Here is a 24067-nt window from a genome sequence, read left to right as displayed (position 1 = left end):
GATACTGCAAGGTTGAGGATGGGAATTGAAAGTAAGAGATTAAATGAAGCATATTGACCTTAATCTGGACTCTGTAATAAAAGTAGATTAAATTTTGTCCCTACAATATTTGTGTTTTGCAATTGAAAGTAGGGAAGGAAGAGAAGTAGAATGACTTCTGATGTTTTCTCATATATGACATAAATCTAATGTTGTGTTGGAATAAGGAGAAAAATATAAAATCAGAATGCTGTTTGACCGCTATGAATTCGTGACTAATGAAAATTCTCAAACTTACTGCACTTTTCAGATCCTCAAAAGAAAGATCTTCGAGAGACAAAGAACGTTCAAGAGATCGTGATAGAACATCACGTGATAAAGATAGAAGCTCAAGAGAGAGGTCACCGCGAGATTTCAAAGACAAGAAACGTTCTTACGAAAGTGCTAATGGCCGATCAGAAGACCCAAGGAGCTCAGAAGAGCGTGAAGCAGGGGAGATATAACTGGCTGTGTATATTCACCTGATCTCTAGCTTCCTATGGAGTTGCATACTATGGTTTAGTTTACAGTTGTTCAAAGGGACACCAGTGAGCAGTTTGAGACACTGATCCAACTATAGGGTAGATGTACAGTATATAAAAGTGGTTATAACTAAGTCAGAATTAAACCCCATTGATTAATGATGCCTAAAGCTGGGTCCTGGACTTCCACCAAGTTGTAAAACTTTCCTGAAAGATTTCTCTTTATTCAGGACAACAGTTTTATGTACCAAGATGCAGATCTTAATGTTTTTAATCTCCTTTCCAATACAAGTTAGTGAACAAATTATATTGTACTACTTGCCTTGGGTGCTTTTGAACCTTTATAAATTCTCCAATTCTGCTCCAGTCAAAACAGCAGCATTGAAAGGTTGTACTTTGGGGGAATTTTTTTTTGTTTGCTTTTTTGTAAGAGGGTGGGTGGATGGATATTAACTTTTATTCTAAGGTTATGTTCCCAGTGATTTTTTTTGTTGTTGTTTGGGAACCTAGGAGTTGATTACAGTGGGAGCATTTAGACAGGAATATGTGCTGGAGAAAGCTGAAATGTCTTTTTACAGTGCCTATTTAGACTTGGAAATTGAACAGCTGTTGCATTACATCTTTTTTTTATTTCTACTTTTGAAATCAAAGCCAGTCCCGTATCTGTACCACTTGATTGGTATGTGTTCAATATATTTGTTTTTTTTCCATAAGGACTCTCTGCTTTTTCTTGTGGGGTGTAAATGGCACATCCTTAATTGTATTAAAAGAAACAAAGCAAACAGCAGCAACAAACAAAAACTTAAGAACAAAAATAAAAAAAAATAAAAAGGAAAACCACATTGTCGATAACTTAACGAGAATATACTGGTCTCTTAGGTGATTACTTAGCAGTTCAGTCGCTTAAAACCTAACATACGGTTATTAGAGTTTCCAACATGCTCTAGGAGAAGCAGTCTCTGTGATTCTGACCATTCTAAGATCTGTAGGGGCAAAAATGTGGAATTATAATGATCATGGCACAACCCCTAACTCCTTAATGACTTCAGTTTGAAAAAGCATTACTTAGTTTAGGTGCAAGCTGCCTTTACGTAAAGGGCTTGCAGTGGGTTCTGTTGGACTGAAAGGGCTTTGGGATGTATAAATAATTCAGGCATGTCCTACCATCACGCAGAAGAACTTGGTAACTTCCTGAGATGGCACCAGTCAGATATATAACATTAAGAGCAATGTTTGCAACGATTATTGGCATTTTCAGCAGGTTCTGAAAATATCTCCTCTACCTGTCCTAATCCAAGGGCCTCTGTAGGCCAGTTAATCATGGATATATAATACAGCTGTGAGCTCAGTGTGTGTTTATTCTACAATGTCTTTTTTGTAGCATTTGGTTTTCATTATAGTCAGAACATGTGGGTGATAATTTCCACAGTAGATAATTGAGAGCAGTATTTCATTTGGCTTTGAAAGCCAGAACAGGACCTTTACATCTCTGCAAGGACTTATATCCAACATGGTTTATATTCTCCACTTCAAATTCACATCTGTGTAAGCTTCTGTAGGAATACTGTAATAATGATGGCTACCTACTTGGCACGTTTTTATTCACCCACTTCAAATCTGAATGTGGGTTTCCTTCCTGGGAATGTCTTGTGACTTCCTCTGAGGCCCGACTGCATGACAAGTGTAAGGTACTGGTTTTTGTCCCTGTGGTATGAGCACACTGCAAGTGCTTGCTAAAATCTATTGTCACACTGTTGTTAATGGAGTTCTAGCTGTTAGTGTGACAAAAGGTGAATAGTCATTTCTAAATGCATCTGCTATAGCAGGATTGCAGATGAGTGGATTGCTAGTTCCTGGAATAAAAACATTCCAGAAGTACTGAGTACCTGTCTCCCCATGCATTCAGTGACTAGAGAATGCTGTGTTTAAAAAGCAAAAAAATATATATATACACTATGACAAAATACGGCTTAGACTCTTTACTACTAGCAAGTTCTGGATAACATGCCATTGATTTTACAAATTCCTCTTAACCCTTTTGTAATTAAAAAGGTGAATATATTTAGAATTAGGCATTTCCGTATAGGTTTTCCTGGGGTGGTGTGCTTCACAGTATCCAAGGGCTGCACAAATACTAAGCAGAGAGAAGGTAAGTCTTACTGCTTGTTCCAAATTACACGTGGAAATATTGCCTCGTGCCTGAAACAAGGACTGGAGTACAGTTAGGAATAGAACCAAATTAAGGTGACTGATAATGCCCTTTCTTCTGAAGCAAGAGAGCTGGAAAATCTATCAGTAAGCAAGACTGCTTTAACTGCACGTGTAAGTAATGGTCTTACACTCGTCCATGAGAAACAAGCTACATTAATTTCCATGAGGGTGACATGGTCTTCAACTTCCCAGTCTCCATTAAATGGTTCAGCAACTGCTAAGTCTTATCTTCTGGTCTAGAACTAGGTCAGAAATACAATGGCCAGATCATGGAAGAGAGAAACCACTCAACCCAGGAACCCTACTCAAGTATGTCCTATGGATAGGGGCGTACTAACTTCATGTCACACTTAGTCCATACTAACTACAGCTTCCCATACTTAACCCCCAAGCCTATTTGCCCGGTTTTTCTCCCTTCAGGTTCTTGCTTGGCTGTTGATTCTTAGAAGATGGAGCCTGGGTGTTTGCACTTTCTGCTTGCACATCGCGTTGCCAGCAGATGTCACCATTTGTGATGATGTGGAGCACCCAGTGTGATAGCATGGTGCTGTCACACCTAAGGGCAGAACTTGTGCTAGATACAACTCCAACCTGCCCCTTTATGTAGGCAGCGTGGGTTGAGTCCGTTTCTATTCACCAAGAGCCAGAGGCAGGGTGAGAGACCTGCAGGAAATCTGGGGCTGTGGTGCTGTGCAGCGATGTGTTGCTGGCAGCACACAACATGAGCTCTTCGCAGAGAGATCTCAAAGGTATGCGGCTTTCTGAGAGGCCCTGAGAGCTGGGTGTGCTTGAGGCCATCCTTCTGAGGAAAGCACCTTTCCTATCGAGCAAGGAAGCTTACTGCAGCCTGGGAGCTCCTGAGTGAACCTGAGGATGCTCGAGCAGAGCATTATTTGAGATTTTGCTGACTGACACAGTTAAAGCTTCATGGCAATTTTTTTACCAGACTGCAGGTGTACAAATAAAGCAAAAACTGGTAGTGTATTCCACTTATTTAAAGCGTTTGAAATAATGTGACCCTGCAAGCATTAGATGTGTCTCAGAGAGCTCTCACACTGGATTAGTCAAGGGAATGAAAAGTAACATGGTACGTAAGATGGTACGTGGCGCCTTACCAGAAACCAGGTCTCCTGAGCATGCCTGAGGTGCTTTTCCTGCTGGAGCAGAGGGGGCTGCGTGGCGGGGCGCTGACATCTCTGAGCAAAAGGGGCTTGGCCTGGCGCAGCCGCCTGACGTGGCCCAGCAGCGGACTCACCCGTGGAGCTGGCAGAGGGCACCCTTCCTGTCTGTCCTCTTGCCTTGTCACGGATCTGGGATTTACCCTCCTGTTGCTACAGCACAAACCATAGCCCTGGATCCTGTCTGTCCAATCTGTTTCGCACCAGTTCTGCTCCTTCTGTTCTGCCCCAGGGGTAACGAGACAGAATGCGTGTACCGACCCCCCAAAGCCTGTGCGAATGTGTATGTGATAGCCTTAAACAGCCCTGGGGATGGGATTAGGTGTTTAGCCGAGGGGAGAATGGTTGCAACATATTTTGAGGCACCTGGGGCCAATGCGAGGCAGCTAAGGGTGGGTACGTACCCTGCGTGGCTACGGCCAGATTTTAGCTATGGCGAAAACTAAGAATTGCAATGAGGCTCTTCCGTGGTGCAGAAAATGACTTGGTGTGTGCTGCCTGCATAGCTGGGAGTGACGATGAATGCAGTCGCGGTCAGCATTAAACAAAGCGTAACTGCAAAATGAGCTACGTACGTGCCAGAGGTGATGGCCCTGTGCGCACCTGCAGCGCTGACAACCCTTCAGTTTTGCCTTTCATCCCACATTTTGCGTGCCACTTTCATCAGGATAGCTGCCCTTTGTTCAGCAAGCAGAAGAGATTGCAGTCCCTTCCCACCTCAGCCATTCTGTGATTCTCGATGCAGCGGCTTATAAAAAGCATCAACATGACCCTCCATGAGTCTCGTGGTTCTTGCTCTTCTTCTGGCTTTGATCACTTGTTTTCTGCCTGCTTCTTAGCAATAAATTTTTGCGCCGTGACTGCTGGTGCGATTCTTTCATTCTTCTCACTAAGACCTGGAGCTTTGGCTTTCACTACAGCCTGCAGAACCAGGAAAGAGTGAACTGCTGGGCAGGAGCTGTATCAGCAGCCGGAAACAGGAGAAGAGAGGAAGAAATGTTTGTTCCTACCGCCAGCTCTTCTCTTTATCCTTGCTTTCCCTTTGTGGGCACACAAGGGACAGTCACACAAGGGCAATTACAAAATTCCCTCCTGGCTCTGGCTTTTCTCCTTCTGTTACTGGGGTGACCATCGTCCCGGGTGGCTTTCCAGGCTCTTGGCAGTGCTGCCCCCTGCGTGGCAGGCAGGCAGGATATTCCCACAGCAACACAGGGGTGGCAAATGGCCCAACCAACAGCAGAAGTCACTGTCACCATACAGCCCCTTCCCAGGCTGAAATCATCTGCCTAATGCTGACTGTAGCGAAGTATCGATGGCAATGGGCAGTGAGGAGCGCAAAGGCTAAAAATTGTTCATGTTGCTGGCTCGGAGAGGCTGCGTGTCCATCACTAGACGGTGATACGTGGCTTGGGGGCTTTGTATCTAACCGCTGCAACTCCTCAGAGTGCTGCCATCTTCCCAAGCTAAAGCTGGTTTGCAGCAGAGCAACGGGATAAAGAACTGCTGACTTCCATCAGGGCAGGGCAGCGGCTGCCTTGATGGATGGTGGGACCATAATCGAGGTGTCAGCTCTGACGTTTCGCAGCCATCGTTGGCCTTGTCCTGCAGTTCTGCCTCTGTCTGTAATGCAGCGCAGAGCTGGATTCCACCAGGGAGCTGCGTGGAGACCAGCAGCACCAGCAGCCTGCCCCTGGCTCGCCTGCTCCCGGGGGGCTGTGCAGGGGGAGCTGCACCGCAGCAGTGCTTCCTCCTGGGAAATGCTGCCAGGGATGCCAGAAGTCTGGGCTCTCCGAGGTCAGCGTACAAAATATTGCAGAACAACAGGGCTGCTATTTCTACTGTCCGCCAAGGAAACAAGTGGTTCAGTCTGGGATGCTGCTGGCTCGTGCTGGGAAAAAAAAAAATTTAAAAAATCGCTCTTACGTGACCTAGGCTTGTTCGATGCTGGCCATACGCAATCTGAGTAGGGTAACCGTGCCCCAAACTGGCTCAAATCCACTGCACTGCATACGCCAGGAGTGCTTTGGTATGGCAGTTGAGGCTCTGCCGCTCCTCTCCTGCTCTAGGAGAACCTCCCTGGCACCCAGCACGGGGCAGAAACACTGCGGCATGTTCCTGCCAGGGCCGTGCCCTCACCACCCTCCTCCAGCTGTGCCATCGCAGCTGGGCACACGGATGCCCGGCGAGTGCAAGTTCCTGCTTTGTCACTACAGTGGATGATTTTTTCAGACTTCTGTCACTGATTTGCCTGTGTTCCTTTATTTCTTTTCTATTCCCTGAATTTTACCAAAGCTGCCCCCACCCCAGCACCTGTAGGGAAGCACTGGAAGGTCTGAGTTCACTCATCAAAGCTGATGAACTGAATTTAAGTACATCTTTCTACAGTGTTTACGTTATATTTTAAATCAGAAAATTGTTTGCTCATCTCTACAAGATCAAGTTTTACCTGTGGGGATGCTTTATTCCTCCAGCTACATGACTGGAAAGCATTTGGATTTTAATTAGCCCAGGTGATAAATGTCCTCCATTAGTTCCCTCTCACTCCCCTTCCCCTCTGTGGTATTTTTCATGTGTTTGCCCTAGTCTGGCTTTAGATACAAACTTAGCTGATTCAAGTTGTCACGGGCACTTGTCATACAACCCATGCTACGTCACAAATTTGTTGTCTCACTGAGACCTTTCTCTCTCTTCTTAAGCCCGAGCTTTTTTAAATGAGCCTTATCAGCCACTTATCAGCCACTGTCAGCCGCTGCTGTCAGGACCCTGTCAGCTCAGGATGCCGATGGCAAGGAGGAGCCTGCCATGCCAGGCATCCATTTCATGGCACAGGGCATCTTCATGTGCATTACAACGCATAAATAAAAAGGGGAGTCACTTTAAGCATTTCAGGGTGTTGAATTTACTTGTGCTGCCTCTAAGGGATTTGAGATTTTGAAGATGCTGTGCAATATGCTTCCCGTTCTCCCCTAGCAGGGCAGAATATTGCACCCAATACAGCAGCCTGCCCTATCCTCCCTCTCTGGCAAGAGTTCATGGTCTGAACTTTGGGGTTTCAGCATCCTTTGCCAAACAAACGGGATGGGTAAAGGAAAACTATGCATTGGATGAAGAGGAATTCTACGTTTTTAACCATTTACAAAATCATTGAATCATTGTTTCACTTTCATTTTCACTTCATTTCCTTTCCCACCATCCGAGGAGCCTGCTTACTGCGAGTGTGATGGGTGTCTAGGTGGTGGCTTGAGCTGGTTTTGGTACCCCCAGTACCACCAGTATCCGTGCACTGTAACCAGCCACTGCTCCCGCAAGGCCTGTGCATTGCAAGGGCCTTTTCCGCACCACAAAGGAGAGGACTCACCAGCTTTCTTTTTGTTTATTGTGTTACACTTAAGCAAAACGGAATGTGGTTATCTGCATTTATCAGCTGATGATTTCACCCCGTCTAAGGAAAAGCAATTAAACAGTTCTGGACTCGGTTACTGCTGAAGGGAGACGCAGGCCTTGCAGCAGGAAAGGTAGTGTGGGTGACAGTGAGCTGGGTGCTATTGTTGTCTCCTGGGCACATGGCCAGAGCAAATTTCTGGAAGTAGCAGCAGGAAATCCAGGCGCTGGAGATGTCCTCACCCGCACTGGAAGCTGCTCTGAGTCACCTCTCACCAAGCTGGGGGACTCCATTGACTTGCCCAAGTTGGGACTTTCCCCGTCTCTTTTTCAGATGTTAGTCTTCTCCAAACACAGAGCACTCCCCCCTGCTCCCATTGCTGCAGTTCAAATGTGAAACTCCCATGCCTCTTAAAAAATGACCTCTACAAAGTCCCTGACCCAGGAAATGCTTCAAAATGGTCTCCTGCTCGTCATTGTTGAGGATGGAAAGGTAAAGAGCTGCTGGTTCTCTCTCTGGGCTGTTGCTGCTGAAAGGAGCAAGTCTTCCAGGAAAAGCAAGCTTCAAGTCTTGGTCTTAAAATGTAGTCTCCAAGGACTGTAGCCAGAGGAGCCCACTTGGAGCACCTCAGCTGCAAGGCACGTCAGGATTTGTTTGGCTTTGATGTATCTGCGGTTTTCATTTAACTGTGGAAACTCAGTGTGCTACAGAAATTATTGACATTAACACCTATCTTATATATTTTTTGCTTTTTTTACTTTTTCGCTCTTCCAACTGTGGCTGGAGGCCCAAAAGCAGCGAAACAGTGCTAGTGAGAAGTTTGAAGAGGCTAGAGGTTGCACTTCCTCACCAACCCACTTCTTTGTAGACGTTGCTCAGGTGAGTGCAGATTTCATTGGTCACCTTCTCAAAAGAGGCTTTGCAGTCTCCACCAAATTTCTCCTCCATCAGCTGCAAGATGATGTCACAGATGATCTAAACAGGGAGAAGGGAAGAAACAGTGTGAAATTTCCTCCATAATAAATGGAGGCACGATCAAACATATTTTTAAGTTGTGGTTTTTGAAGAATGGAAAGGGGGTACAAAAACAATTCAGGAGCATGTAGCATGCAGAACTGGAAATAGGTTGTGGGAAATTAGATGCATCATAGAATTCACCCCAAATTGCAGTCATTGTTGTATTTTTAACTACCCCATCTCTCTTTAATGTTGACCGCACCGATACACACAGTCACTTGAAGACTTAAGAAGAGCCAAATGCACTCTGCTGGTGACTTCAAGTGGACTTGGGAAAGCCATTTGGTCCTCTATGTATCATGTGTGTTTGTTTAGTGATGGCAATGCTGTTGCTGTTGTTGCTCAATAACAGGTGTTCCAGTTGTCTTGGAAAAGCTCAGTTCCTGATATTAGAAAAAAATAGACATCATGGACTGAAGTTCAGTGTAAGCTGCTTTTCTGTGTCTTGTGATTAAACAACAACTGTGTGGGAATCCTGTTGCACTGAGAAAACCTGCTACAACTCATGGGCAGCTCTGCAGCTCCCACCAGCGCAGACCTGCTTGTACATCAACTGCTGCACAGCCTTCTTCCCAACAGATGCCAGACATCTCGTTCCTGCAATCTTCCAACATTGACCATCTCACCTTCCACTATCTCCACTCTCTGAGGCCTATATATATTTACATATACAAAGCCTGTTTTCTTCAGCTCTTCCCCTCCAAGGGGAGGACATCATTCCATCACTACTACACCCCCCAGAGAAGATGGATGCTGGCTCACCCTGAAGTTCTTGGGGTCAACCTTGAGCTGGGTGGCATGTTTCTGGCCGAGTGGGTTCAGTATCCCAAGAAAAGCTTCAGTGTTGTCCAGGTGTTGCACCATGTCGTTGATGGCAGTGAAAACCCTCTTGCCATGGCCCCTGACCTGATCCGACTGTTTCATCTCTTCGGCAGAGTCCATGCCTTTGAAGTGTGTGAAGTAGGACTTGGTATCTGGGTGCTCGGTAAACATCCTGTTGAGAAATGAGAGAGGGCCTAATTTGCAGATTGAGGCACCAATGCAGACACGAATTCATGTGCCAGGCCTTGTGTTATGTATTTGTTGGCCTTTTTCCTTCCCTTTATCAGAAAAAATTTCTCTTTCCTATGCACTTCTTTGTTCTCCTTTGCCCTTCCCAGCTATGCATGACCCCTGTGCCCACAGCAGCCTGACCCCGCCTTGTGTCTCCCTAGGGAACTCTGCTCATTGCTTCTTAAAACCACTGCCCTTGCTGCTGGCCTCTGCTCTGCTGAGAGGGTCACTCATAGCAGTTTGACCAACTTTATTTTTGCTCCTGAGTTTCGCTTATTTCTTCACAAGGATGTGCAACTGGGGCTCCCCGTCCTAATGCCAGGAGGCACCTGAAACTGTGCTATCTGCCTGAGGTAGTCTGCCTGCCCTGTCCTGAGTTTACTCCACCGCTTCTGAAGCAAACACCTCTTCGGAGTTAGGTGGAGATACAATCCACAGGGACGTGGGAGCGCATTCAGGCAGGGCAAGTGTGATGGTGGACAGTCACAAGGATGTTCTGGACAGCAGATGTCTCCAGTTTGGTCTTAATGGGTATTTTCAAGGAGAAACCCAACCACTGTTTTTCTTAGTTAACCCCTTCCTGGAGTCCATCCCAGAGCTTTCCTCTGCCTGTGATGGATTATTGTTTGTGTACTCAGTACTGCTCATTTCATTTATTCAAACGTAACACAGTTCAATGCCTTTCATAAAGAATTGTCTTTTATAATATCTCAATTACTGCCACTTCGGTCAAGCTCTTAAGAAAACAGGTTACTTTGTTGGATAAACCAGTTATCCGCGTAAAACAGCAATAGCAAATTCCAGATTGCATTTCACAGAATCACAGAATGGCTAAAGTTGGAAGGGAACTCTGGAGGTTATTTAGTCCAAGCCCCCTGCTCCAGCAGGGGCACCCAGAGCAGGCTGCCCGGGACCATGTCCAGGTGGACACGAAGATCTCCAAGAGGGGAGATTCCAAAATCTCTCTGGGCAACCTGTGCCAGTGCTCAGTCACTCCAACAGTAAAGAAGTGCTTCCAGATGTTCAGAGGGAACCTCCTGCGTTCCACTTTATGCCCAGTACCTCTTGTCCTGCCACTGACAAGAGCCTGGCTCCATGCTCTTTGTACCCTCCCTTCGGGTACCTATAGACATGGATAAATCCCCTGAGCCTCCTCTTCCGCAGGCTGAACAGCCCCAGCTCTCAACCTCTCCTCACAGGAGAGGTGCTCCAGTCCCTTCATCAGCCCTCTGTTGGGCTCTCCCCAGTATGTCCATGTCTCTCTTGCACTGCAGGGCCCAGAGATTCTCTAAAGGTCGGGCTGGGTCTGTAGGAGACTAACAATAAACCTTCTACAGTAAAACACCCTCAGGAGCCAAACCACTGGATGCTAACATTTAATAACTGCATTTCTGACCCTAACTGTCCTCAAGGTATGTAGACCACAGAGGGAAAGAGCAAAGAATAACATTTGTTGAGGCACAAGGTGTGATATACAAGTAGACCAAAGGTAATGGTAAAGGTGTGCTAAACAGAAAGAGTATTTGGGCTGACCAGTGCACATGGAGGTGATGTAAGTCCCACCTGAGAGAGGGTATGTGAAAGTTGAATAGAAGAAACGTGTGTCTTATGGAAGATGAGAGGAAAACAGGGTGAGGGCTAAAAGAGGAACGATCATAGAAGGGACAAAATACAGTGAAACAGACGAGTTATAGACTGGAAAGGCTGAAGGGGAATCACAAGAGAAATACTGAGGATATACATGTGAAAAAAAAATCATTCAAGTAGTTCAGAGGTAAAGGGAAATTGGGAAATAGGGCCAATGTTTTGTTCCTGTTCTGTTTTATACCATACCTTATTTTCTTTATCTTAAATACATCACTATTTACTGGGGGGTTGGTAGGGTGCAGTAAAGAAATCATTCCAGTCTCTTCCTCCTTTTCCAGCCCCCTCCTCCCTTTCCTTTTGCTTTTCTTTGTATGGATCCCTCCTCTGCGCTGTTTCCTCCCTGAAGCGGCATAAAACACAGCAAACCAAAATGTTTCAGGAGAGGGCTGCGTCAAACGCATCGAGAGGTGCTTCTAGGTGGCAACTCCATCCTTCTTGCCGTTCCTGGCTGAACCCTCTGCGGTAGAGCGGGGTAGGCTCTTTCCTTACCTGACCAGCACTGCTGTCCCGTTGTCCTCGGCATCCACATACATCTTCTCCCAGGCACCACGGGCACTCTGCACCTCCGCTTCAGAGAAGGGCATGGTGGAGGAGATGCTGGTGAGGAAGGGCACAGAAGGAGAAGGGAGAACAGGGAGGCAGCGATGGGGTGGTTCTGCTCCAGGGCTCTCTTCAGGGCTCTCTAAATACTGCCCTGGGGATTTAAGAGGTCTTGAATGGACTCTTTGTCTCCATCCCCATCGGTCACATTTCTGCAGGCTTTAGGGCTGCCTAATCACTTTTAATCAGGAAATAAAGCAACCACATGAGGAGGGAGGCCTAGCACTCAGGCCTGGAGTCCAGAGCCAGAGCAAAGAGCTTGATGTCTAGGAGAGAAGGGAAAAAATGGAATTTTCAATGGGGAAGGAAAAGGTAAATTCTCCTTCCCTCCTGCCCCCTGCCAAGGCCAGCACTTGGCTTCTCTTTCCCAACTGCCATCCTTGCCTGAGCACTGATTTCCTGCTTTGTTCGTGAAAGTGTTGCTGTGTTCGGGACACCGTGGTGCCCTGCCTTCCCAGCTTCCAGCCCTTCTTGTTCTTGCACCCCGAAGATCCCTTTTGCAGCTCTGGCAGCTCACTCCAGCCCCGCTCTCATGCCATGGCCACTGCTTTCCACGCAGCCCTCTGGTCTGTTGGGGCTCATGCTCTGGCTGCTGCCAGCTTAGGGACCAGGGAGGTGGAAGACACCGCCAGTGCTGAATGATACCATTGTGTGGGTGGTTGTGACAAAGCATCCACTGATAGAAGACATAAGGGGCAGGAGAACAGCCGGTGCACACGGGCCTGTTATTGTCATGGTCACTTGGAGGAGCAGGAGGCAAAAAAAGCTCAGATTATCCACGTGGCACCCAGTCTTAACCTCTGGCAGGAATGTGCTGGTTAAGTCCAGGGCACACACACAACGTAGGGCTTAGGGGCTTGAGGAACCGCCGCTGCTGGATGCTGAGCGGAGACAAAACCTCCTATTGTTTGGGATAGTCTGGAGGAGGGAAGGAGTGGGCACGAGGGAGAAAAGTGTGTCACAGTGAGCAAAGCCAGCCCGGTCGCCTGGGCAGATGGAAAGGGGTGGTTGCAACCGCACAGGAACCTCTTGGTGGAGGTGTGTGACACCTCTGCTGAGGCGGCATTTAAAATGCTGAGAGAGAAAGTACAGGTGCTTAACACTGCGGCAAGGTAGAGGCTGCTCCAATGCCTTTGTAGCGTGTTTCTGAACTCCTTCACCTCACACCCTGTGCTCTTTCTTTCCTCTCACCCGGCAGAGGTGAGAGCAATGCACAGCAGTCCTTACAAATTTGTAGCGGTGGGGCAGAAGGGAAGGGTTGCCCCAGCTCTGCCTCATAACTCCTGTCTGTGTTTCCTGCCTCACCACAAGGCACTGGCCTCTGCGTGCTGCGTGCTGTCGCTCTGCAGTTATTCTGTGAGAAATTCAGGCTGCTGTGCTTGAGGAGGGCACGATTTTGAGGGGGATCCCATGGAACCATGCTTTTCGTCCCTGCAGCAAGGAGAGCGGAGCTCCTCGTGGGGCTGCAGCATGAGGGTGCAGGGCAAGGAGGGAAGCGCGTCAGGAGCAGCACCAGGTCTGGACATGTTTGTGTCAAAGGACTTCATTGGAACCAAGCACCCCCCTGCTTCCCTCTCCCTTTTCACCAACAAAGAGTGGTACAAAGCCCCACGGCCTTCTGATTTCTCATCCCCAAATCCTCAGAAAAATGTCCCAGATTTCAGGAGAGCCTGGGGTGGGGGGGTGGATGGGGACGCAGTGCTGCTGGCACTGCTGCCTCGGTGAAGGCAGGCGCGAAATCGTGAATGCCGGTCAGCCGAGCGCAACACAACACAACACAACACTGCTGTGGCGGTGCCTAAGGGCCAGCAAGAGCAGAGTCGCAGGGCCAGGCCACAGGACCCAAAATGGAGGGTTCCACTTGGTGGGGGGGGAGAGAGACTCAGCCCGCTGACTGATCCCAGAAGTCACGATGGTGTCTTCCCTAACATCCCCTCTCTCTTAAGCCAATTTATATTATTTTCTATCTTTTAGGTGGAGATTGACTGACTCTAGTCATACATACCTTTGTTATGACTGGTGCTAAATTTTCTCACTTTTGTTTAAAGGCACAGGCTCCTAGAAATTCAGAGTGCATGCTTAGCGTGGGGTGGTCGTGTCAGTAATAGAAGATGAAATAATACAGTATTGCTTAATATGTTACATTTGCGATGTACTGTTCCAGGGCTGCGCTTGGAAGATACAAAATATATGTGCAAGGGTAGCATGAGAGAATGCACCGATTCATGATGAGGAGTAAGGAGGATTAAAAGAATGCTCAATTTGCAAGACATCTAGATAACTGGGGCTTCTTGGACCCTGGGAACTGGATCAAACCAACCTTGCGGTTTGGACTGAGACCGAGGGCTCAGAGAGCATGCGTGAGAAGGAAAGGTTAAAAAGTTCAACTCTGATGAAGACATCTTACTTCATCCCGACGACCACCCGGACGACCACCAGAGAGTAGTACGCAAGCGCAGAAGAACTGATAAGATAATTAGCATATGAAGCAAGGCTAGGCGGAGCTAGGAAATGAATATGTATAGATGAGTTGTGAAACCTAATGCATATGTAATATCTTAGGAGATAAAAGAGAACTAAGAAAACAAATCAGACGAAGTTAGATTTGGGCAGGCATGCCCCTAACTTCCGGCGCCTAATAAAGCACCTTCATATAATCACTTTGTGGATTATGTGTCTTTATAAACGCTAACAGTCGCACCTTGGAGATGGGTAGCTTTTGGGATGGAGGTGTGTTTTGCTATTATAATGATATTATAATGAGAAAAGTTCACCAAAAGGACAGCATTTTGTCAAAAACATGGCAGGCTGTTGGCCCAGGGTAGCAAATAAGCAGCTTATCGGTTCTGATATACCTTTGAGTTCACATCTTATCACAGAGCCTGGCCGTGGTGTCTCCAATCCACTTCACCCTCCGTACAGTTCCTCTTAGAGTCAGCACACCAGGTTCCCCTAGTGCGATAACATCTAAGGTTAAAGGCTTAGGGAACACTTAGGTAACGCAGCTACACTCCACCCCGAAAGCTTCTTCAGTGCTGTACATTTTCTTTAAAATGTGAATATTAGTCTAATTTTCCTAGTCGCCTTAGGCAATTACTCCACAGAGCCGAAAGGAAGGGTTCCAATGGGGACAGCCCGGAGCCTTTGGAGGAGAGCAGAGTGTGGGGTGGGTGCTCGTGGCCCAGCTTTCTCCTGCCGGCAAAGCAGCAGGCCTGCCTGCTGGTGCAGCGCAGCGCAGCACAGCGCGACGGTGGCGGTTCTGCACAGCAGGCTTGCTTCCCTTTCATTTTCTGAGAAACATCTGGCTTAGACAGCAGCCAGCTGGCAGGCTCCGTGGCCCCGTGGGGGTACATGGGGCTGGAGGCAGATGCATGTGTCATCTTCTGGTCGTCCGCTCCTTCAGGCTCTGGCAGCAGGGACTCTCCCTGCAGAGCTCATTGCTGGCTAGGCCATGAGTGCTGCGAGACTGTCCGTGTTTGATCCTCCTTTAAATTTGGTCATCTGCTATGTTAAGTTTCATATTTAAGATCAATAAGTCACTTTATTATGGAACAGCAGTTAATCCCCAGCTCGATAAATACAATACATATCTGAGGAATTCAAAAAGACAAGCAAAGAGAATTCTGTCTCCAAATAACGGGAATGTCGATGCCCACTAAGACACTAGGAGTGTAATGGCATAAGGGGGCCAGTAGCCAAGGAGAAAACTGAACTGAAGCATACCCTTGGGGCTGTGCTGCCGCCCTTCTTGCCCCAACAGCCATGTCTGGATCATGGTCCCCATTATGGCTGCCCATAGCTGCCCTGCCCATGGTGCCATGGAGGGACTGATATGTCGGTTCACCGGCTATCTGCACACAGAAGCAAAGACCACTCACTGGCCCTGACTTGGATGCGTGGTAAAGATTATCCTGTGGGTGTGGAGAACAGTCAGATTTGATAGCATCACTTATAAGCATTGACCTTGTGCCAAGGGGCATTGAGCAGCTTGCTCCTGTTTATCTCTTAAACAACCTTTGTGGATGGAGCTCCTCAAGCTTGGTATGAGAGGTTGCTGAAGGAGGGAGTCTTGTGGTGGTGGGACAGCCCTGTTCTGGCGGCAGAAGAGAACCCTGAGGGCCATGGTGCCCAAGTGAAACGTTTTGCTTCATTAGGTGTAAAATGAATATTAAAGTTCACAACCCTGAATATGTTAATGAGCTTAGAGAAGTACATGCTAAACATATATGACTATAGTACTCAACTCTGCACCCAAATAATGCAAAAACCAACAACAACAACAACAAAACAAAACAGAAGAAGAAAGAAAAAAAAAAGGAAGAAGGAAGAAAAAAGAAGTGAAGATCAAGTTGGAGTGAGGAAAAAGGAAGAGCTGGGAGAGAAAAGAAGAAATTGGAAACCTAGAAGAGGCTGTGCCCTTTCTCCTCCACCAAGACAGGGATGCCTTCTTGGTAAGCTCTTCACCTTCACACTGTGGTGAGGGATACCCAGGATACCATTTTGCTAGCACTATTGTTATATATTAGTGCTATTGCAGTAAGTGTATTTATTAACGGCAATTCCTAATCTGTTATATCTGTCCCCTTATTAAATACATTCAACTTTGTAAAACTGTCTCAGTGAAAGTCCTTGGTGGTTCTCTGAAACAGGCAAACGTTGGACTGCAAATACTTTCAACTTTGTGAAACTGTCCCAGTGAATGCCCTTAGCAGGGCTCTGAAACAGGCAAACACTGGACTCTGGTAAGTCCCCTTTAATGCAACAGTGGGACCATTGGTTAACAGACCCTGAGTGCAGGACAGGTTGTAGAGGAAGCAACAAACCTGCAGCTGTTGAGTTTAATTCTCTCCCAATGCATTGGGTTTCTCCTAATGTCTAACCTGAACTTAATGGAAACGTCACAGTCATGGTAAAAGGAAGAAGGAAGCAAAAAATAGCTATGAAAAAATATAGTCCTGCACGGGGAAGCACCTTATAATCTCCACATTGCTTTCATTAGTATTGCAGGTGTGTCTGGCAGTTCTCCCCTACATTGAGCACTGTGGACTTGAGTGGAGCTGTGTTGTACTTTGCACTGGCGAAAGTGCAAATTCAAAAGGGCAAGAAAAATACAGAGTGCTCTGTCTTAAATTCTCCTTTTCTCTCTCCAGTGGCACAAACAGACTTGAAACAGGTTTGGTCTGGGGACCAACCACTGCCAGACTGGGAGCAAGAGGGAAAAAAATAATGGCATGGGGAAGGTGCAAACCATGTGGACCTTAGCCACCCAGAATAGCCCTTATGTATTTTACAGAAAAATATCATCTCACTCTATAGAAATCTACTCAGGTTTCTGCTGTGAGTATTTTTAATGTGCATTTAAGATTGTAAACATGAAAACACATACATTGTATTCAAAATAGTTCAGCTTTTATACAGCATGAGGCATAACATATTTACAGATCAATCCTCTGAATCCTGTTCTAATGGCTGACAAGCATTAAGTAGATGGATAGCAGTGGTTCTAACACAGTCATTGCAGCTAACATAGATTCCAATGCTGATTTTTAATTCAGTGTATCTGACTGAATATTTACACAGGGACAGTTCAGCGTTAGGCAGAGAAGCTATATCCTTAGCACATATACGATAACAGTTTTAAGGCCTGATTGGGTAGTGGTCTTGCCACTATGTAGGCAGGACTTCCTGCTCAAGGAAGTATAATCCACCCCATGACTATAGTCACTCAAGCTTTGTGACATTTGGAATGTATCGGGTATATCACATACGTTCTCGGGATGAGGATTATCGAGTGTATGTATTTCGTGTAAGGATACTAAATGTTTCATCATAGTCCAGAATTTAACATACAAACTAACTGTTAGTATAAAGCATAATGCAGTGAGTATTAACCAAACAACAACAGGGTGAAGCATCTTGTTGAAGATTCCTGTGGCAGTTGGCGACCATCCAAAGTGTCCCACCAACAGTGTTGTTCATCTTTCTTTACTCTTTCCATTACTCGATGCATTTCTTCTATATCGTGATGGACAGTAATCAGAGTCTTTCGTCCATTTTCTTGAACTTGTTTCATCAACCGCTTCAAGTCTTCATATAACAGTAATTTCTTCACCAGGGTAAGGTTCATTCCAATATGAGTAGGCAGCAGATCATGAAGTAAACTGTAAAGTTTACTTTACGTGAAGTATATTTGTAAAGTATATTTTTTGTATTTGTAAAGTATATTTTACACGAAGTAAAGTATATTTATATGAAGTAAAGTATAATTGGATGTAATAAGTTGGTAAGAGGTGACAGGGGCTGAGCAACTAAAATCACATCCTAGAATTTCGGTAAAGTTACAAACACAAACATTAGAGTCATGAAGAAAGTTAACTGCATCCCAGAGAGACCCTGCACATTTCATTATTACATCCTTTTCTTGGACATATTTGGACTCACACAGGACAGGAGGCAAAGAAATGAGCTTTTATTGAAATAGAAAACATTAAACCAAAGTCAGTGACATAGGGAATATAGACAGCTGGACAGAACGGCTCAGGCAACTGCATAAGCACTATTCATATCCATAATACTACAATCTAGCAGTAGTATCTGCCCAGTCAATGAGATAAAACCACCAAATGGTTTAATGGAAACACAACACTCATATAACTTTTGGATACTAGCTCCCAGATGTCACTGAATTACTGCTTCACATAGTACTTTTGACTGGGACAAAAGCTCCTTAATTATACGTAACATATTTCTAAGTGATGTTCTGAAGAAAACTCAAATCCATTTAAATGTCACCCCTGGCAGAATTAAACCTGGACTCCAGATAAAGAGACCTGATTTCAAATTAAGAATGGCTAATAACCTTTATGGTCCATTTGCCTTTTCCATTGTAGTAGTTGGTACCTACCACTTAGGCTGTCCCTTGAATTTGTTGTCCCTGCTGCTCTAAGAACCAAGCATTTACGCAGTTAAAAAATCTATCACAACTGTCCGACTTTGTTTGGAGGTAATGTCTGTAGCTGTGGCTTTAAATTCAGTAAGCCCAAATTTAACATCCAGCCTCAGTTTGCGTTTCTTCCCCAGACTTGTGTCTGGCGTTGGTACTGTGCATGAGCCAAGCAGTTCCATCCCTTCCTCATCTACATACTGAGGACACCGCTTTTCTGTGGAGTAGAAAGCAAAGCGTACACTTGTCTGATCTGGTTCTACTGGATGGAAAATATATTCGGCAACTTCATTTATATTCACTGACTCCTCAATTCCCACCAATTTCTTGAAGATACCTTTGCAATAAACAAGCCCATCAACTTTTGAGACAAATCGTTTACTAAAGTCGTGGATAGCAGCATCAAATCTTGTGCATACTTTTACACCATATGTCCGAGCACTGATTCTTGAGGCAATGATTTTTGGATTGACTCCAAATAAAACAGCCCCTTTTGCAACAGCAGCTTGGGCCTCCATGGGACAAAGGATATGATACTTCTTGCTAAAAGCCTGATGGATTGCATCCCTCAAGATAATGCTAGTCGAAAAACCTCCCACAAGTAAAATATACTGTACCTTGGCCATCTCAGGCTTGCCAAGGATTTCCCTCAAAGTACCAACAATATTTTTGATACTGTATTCAAAAAAGCTCTTCATTTTCTCATATGTAATCATGATCATCCCATCACACCATACAGCTCCTGTGACTTCTCTGAAGAACTGAGAGATCTCCTTCCTGCTTTCTGCCACTCTTGTCAAGTTGTAGTAGCAACGTATGTAGACTGCCTCCCTGCTGGCAGAGCATTTCTGTAGACTGAAGTTGTACATCATATGTTGTAATTCGGTAGGGTGGTCCTTTACATATTTATCCCATACACCATTGTCAAATATTTCTCTGAGGAACGCACTGAAGTTTTCATCCACTCTGTTGCCTCCCCATCCACCTCCAGACACCTTGTGTAACTCCTTCAGATAATGGTTTTCTTGGATCTCATGTACTGTGATGTCTATTGTGCCACCTATACAGACACATACACAAAGACAAATGAAGTTAGATGTTCCCTCTGAATTACATGAGATCCTTACTTTTCACTGAATATAGTCTTACTTTCTGAACTCCTGGGTCTCAGGTGTGCTTTTCTGCTGTTTTCTTTTTCACATCTGCTCTCCTTCTCTATTGCCTGTATGCCTTTAGATTTCCTAAATTTAAGCACTAAATTTAAGTTGACTCTTGCCTTTTGTTATACAAGCTCTGAGTTAAAATGAACAGTGGTGGTGAGACTCTGAGAAACCTGTGGTGCTCTTGATACTTTCTCAGTATTTGTTTGCAATCACCAGAGTGCTCTTGGCAGTATATTCATGTCACTCTAAAAAACTCCCACAGAAAACAACAGAAATTACTAAGTGGCGCTCTATCAACTATTCTTAATTATTTACTCTACAGGACCTACTAGTTAATCACTTTGGCCAGTTCACTGGGCGCTGCACTTGCTCCTATAGAGGAAGCTACACAACAGTGTGTGGGTATGTATCAGAGGTCAGTGCTGGAACAGGGAGCAGGCTGATCTGGCATGATGGCAGGAGCTTGTGCAGCAACTGGCTGGCCTGAAGTGCTGGAAGACATCAGACACTCATTGACTTACATTTGCCATGGATCAAGCCTTTAGAAGACCTGTCCTTTCTTCCCATTTTGCTGCCTGCCCATGGGATCTCATAAAGAGAGAAATAAAAATACCGTGACAATCACAGTAGTGGAGTTCAAGCTCTGGGACTGCTCTGCAGTCCTTTGGGGCCCTCTGTGTTAGACATGGCAAAACAGCCACACTCCGCACCCAGCAAAGATTGTACCTGTTGAACAGGGAAAATTTTACCTCCACAGTCAACAACAATATACTGGATCCCAGGGGAGTCTTCAAACTTTTTCTTGTCACTGGCCTCTGTGATAAACCCTTGTTGTGGAAGCTGTTTGCACCAGAGTGATGCAGCCTCTGGCTCCAGGGCAATAATCAGCTTCTCAGAAATAATGTCAGAGATGAGTCCTGCCTAAAATCACAAGAGAAGTGTCAGTTCAGGAAAGGTGGCAAGATCACTGCTGCATGAACACCATCCGCTAGTGAGGCTGTTCTCACCCACACTGGAGTAATGCTTCTTGCACCACTGATCTCTGTGGGCTCATTTCTAGACAGTGGCAGGGGAAGGGGCAGAGCAGTTGTTACTTTCAGCTCAGGACATCCCCCTACACACATATCATGGGAGATTCATCTCCCTGATGGATAGAAATTAGAAACGCAGGTTGTTTAAAAAAAAGAACATTTCCTCTTCCTTGATAGGTGAAGAAATCTGAGAAGATAATCTGAGGAAGTGGGATAACCACTGCTTTTACCTCTATTGCTGCCAGCCGCATGAACTGCCTGGCAGCTGCACTCCATATGGCCGGGACAGTAATGACCCAGGTGATCTCCTGGGGGTCACAGACAGTGTGGAAAGAGGCCTCTTGGACAGTGTTCAGGGCATGTTGCTTCATGTAGCGTAGGCTTTCAGCAAAGACTATAAGGGCAGGAAGTGTCTTTCCATTGCTTGCTTCTATCTCCATGCCATAAGTGACCTTCTACAATTGAGAGAAAACAGTAAAAATGTCTCGGGGTTAAATGTGGAAGTCTCAGTAACAGTCCTGTCCTCTTTACACTGAGCACTGCGCAGAACATGCTATAGAAGGAGGTCCTGTCTCCAAATCTCAGTAAATTCCCCCAAATGGCTTCATTATGTATCTAACTGAAGTCTAGTAGACACAGGTCAGCTACCAAACTGCTTACCTATTATATTTCAATAGGCAAAATACTGGTGTGGTTGATAAGTCAACTGTTTCTCATGTTCCAAATTTTATAAAGACCCTATAGATCCTCCTGAACAATAGTGGGGATAATTGTACTTTCTATGTGACATCATCTTACATTTCCCAGACATATGTACAGTGACTTCAGGTTGCTCCTATGCTCCTGTGTATGCAGTTAACAAAATATATACTGGAAAAATATACAGACAAATATCCGTCTGTTCTAATACAGTTTATCTGTAATGTGTTCTCTTGGTTTATGGGCTTATGTGTCTGCCTGGGTATATGTGAAACCTGAGGCAGATGGCTGCTCTGACACTTTTTCAATCTCTTCCAGGAGCCCCAAACTTCCTCCATCAGTTTCTGCTTCCCTGCTCTGTCTAGGAATGTGGAAATTGTTGCATGTATCCAAAGAAGTTTTGTAAGCCAGCCTTTACCACACGTTTCTCTTTGTTCTGCTTCAGCAGCCATCAAAGATGGCTCAAGCAGGCTGCCCAGGGAAGTAGTTGTGTCACCATCCCTAGAGGTCTTCAAAAAACATGTAGATGTAGAGCTTAGGGACATGGTTTAATGGTGGACTCGGCAGTGCTAGGTTAAAGGGTGGACCAGATCACACACACACAATCACAGAATTGTAGGGGTTGGAAGGGACCTCAAGAGATCATTGGGTCCAACCCCCCTGCCAAAGCAGGTTCCCTAGGGCAGGCTGCCCAGGTGGGCGTCCAGATGGGCCTTGAATATCTCCAGATGGTCTTAAAGGTCTTTTCCAACCTAAATGAGTCTATGATTCTATGAAAGATGGCCCTAAATCAGAACAATCATCAGCTGGATAATCAACTCCATCAACTTGGGACCCTTTACAGCCAATGGAGGTAAGTAGGCAGGTCCGGGGTCTGCCCAGCTATAATAACCAGAAAAGGCGCTGTGCAGCCACTGGAAAGAAAAGCAATCTATGTTCATTTTTACTTATAAACTCATTTCCTGCCACTGTTCCTGGCTCAGTCAACAGAAGGTGACGCGTATTCTCCATGGGCACTTTCTGTGGAGATTCAGAATTAACAAGGTAGGTGTCTGGGAACTGTTGTTTCCCTCTCTTGTCTCTTTCTAATGAAATTTCCCTTAACCACTCACTCCATGGGTGCAGAGAAATGGGCTTTAACTAAAATATCTCTCCAAACGCCCTGCCCCAAAAGTGAGTGAGAGCCTATCACTCTGTGGGTGACAATATGTCAGACCACATCGTTCACACCTTTCCTGGGGAGGGAAGTCCTTACAGCGGCCTCCCACGTCCCCCACACCTGGATCAGCACTCATTGCTTAGCACTGGAGAATGCTAAAAAGCAGACAAGGGACTTTATCTGGGGCTGACTCTGTGCTCTGGGTTAGTAGCAAGCACACATCAAGTAGTAAGAAAGACCTTGTGCAAACACTCACGGTGGAGAAACACTAATGTTGAGGGCATACAAAGTAAAATGAAAAGCACAGAGCCAAAGTGAACTAATAAAAGTAGATGGTGACGCTTAGAAAAAGTTAATCTCAATAGGCAAAAAGCAGAAAAAGGTGGAAGACCTGTGGGAGGTCCTGTGGGACCCCAGAGCACAGACAAGGAAGCCCTGAGGTAGCACGATGTTTGGTTGAAGAACCATACCAGAAAAAGGCATGAAGAATTCTGAACTAGCACAGAGCCTTCAGAGAAAAACGATAACTACTACTTGCTTGAAAGACAGACAGACACCCATAAAAAAGGCTTGAGCACATTCCTTTGGGGGAGGGATAGACAAGCTAACCCTGGGTCAACCCATCTTGAATTACAAGAAACTTCTTTTGTTTTATGTACAAGACTGAGGTAGAAAGTTCAAGAGAGAGGTTAGTTTCTCTGCTAAGTTCTAGAGCAGGGCAGTTTTTTGTTATGAACAAGTATTTGGCTTCAACGGGGTCTGCAGTCTCGTGAAGCCCTCAGCTAATTAAGAATGTATATCATTTCTTCTTCTGTTTATCAAAATGCCCTTTGACTTCTGTTCATTCATCTTGGCCAGCCAGATTACTCTGTCCCCTTCACCAATTCCTTTAACCCACACCCCTCAAATAAAATAACTCTGACTTGCATTAGCAGTAACCACTCTACATACCATGTTGTACAGTATCATCTTGAAGTTCTGGAAGAAGTACCACTTGTCAGCTTCGCTGGAGGGCAGGCTCTTGTACTTCATCACAGCATCATAGCCAAATTTCCTGAACTCCTGCTTCTGGTCAAACAAGATGCATGTGGGTGTCTTCGGGGTCTTGAGACCATGCTCTGTTCCCCAGAACACCTGGCGGATTTGGTCTGTACCTGAAGCAAGGGAAAAACAGTACCCGCTGTAGGACGTGCCAAAATCTATAGCAACGACAAAGACTGAATCGCTGGCCATGTCTGACAGCAGCACAAACGAGCACAGCTCTGGGGTTACACAGGAATAAATATACCAGATTGGGATGAAATTCAACCTGCTCTGGCTGCTATTGCAGCATGAAGCCACCCCCACCCTGTCTTTATTGGCTGGAGGGAAATAGATTCTGATATCAACGAAAGGAAAGAGCACCCTTTCTTGTAAAAGGAAGGGCTGAAACTCACAGTATGTAAGCAAGAAAGTCCTTGGCACTTGCATTTGCTCTCTGCTCT

General features: G+C 45.7%; 3 protein-coding genes across 8 annotated transcripts in view; 1 reads left to right on the top strand and 2 right to left on the bottom strand.

The window, feature by feature from the left end:
* LOC308200505 (putative RNA-binding protein Luc7-like 2) overlaps positions 1–1337 on the top strand; it is a 33664-nt gene extending 32327 nt beyond the window's left edge. For all 4 annotated transcript variants that reach the window (XM_080606364.1, XM_080606363.1, XM_080606362.1 and 1 more), the window contains one exon: positions 290–1337. In XM_080606364.1, the coding sequence (XP_080462490.1) occupies positions 290–482 (193 nt within the window). In that variant the 3' untranslated portion in view covers positions 483–1337. The remainder of the gene's footprint in view (positions 1–289) is intronic.
* A 6431-nt stretch (positions 1338–7768) lies between these two features.
* Positions 7769–11572, bottom strand: LOC308187465 (cytoglobin-1-like; the record flags this gene model as incomplete). The annotated part of the gene is made up of 3 exons (XM_080575455.1): positions 7769–8246; positions 9051–9282; positions 11478–11572. The coding sequence occupies 3 exons, from the start codon at positions 11570–11572 to the stop codon at positions 8118–8120; spliced, it is 456 nt and encodes a 151-aa protein (XP_080431581.1). The 3' UTR covers positions 7769–8117.
* Positions 11573–16415: 4843 nt separating this feature from the next.
* Positions 16416–24053, bottom strand: LOC308198044 (heat shock 70 kDa protein 12A-like; the record flags this gene model as incomplete). Of its 3 annotated transcripts, XM_080599584.1 has the most annotated exons (5): positions 16416–19591; positions 20444–20615; positions 20956–21180; positions 23535–23651; positions 23738–23850. In XM_080599584.1, 4 exons carry the CDS (start codon positions 23613–23615, stop codon positions 18546–18548), a joined length of 1524 nt encoding a protein of 507 aa, XP_080455710.1. In that variant the 3' UTR covers positions 16416–18545. The 3 variants fall into 3 exon arrangements, with proteins under 3 accessions (XP_080455710.1, XP_080455708.1, XP_080455709.1); XM_080599582.1 differs by having other exon boundaries at positions 23535–24053; XM_080599583.1 differs by lacking the exon at positions 20956–21180 and having other exon boundaries at positions 23535–24053.
* Positions 24054–24067: the final 14 nt, after the last annotated feature.

Source organism: Anser brachyrhynchus, assembly GCF_964034855.1.
Source record: "Anser brachyrhynchus genome assembly, chromosome: 1".
Taxonomy (NCBI): domain Eukaryota; kingdom Metazoa; phylum Chordata; class Aves; order Anseriformes; family Anatidae; genus Anser; species Anser brachyrhynchus.
Note: the sequence above shows the minus strand (reverse complement) of the source record. Positions and strands in the feature narration are given on the sequence as shown.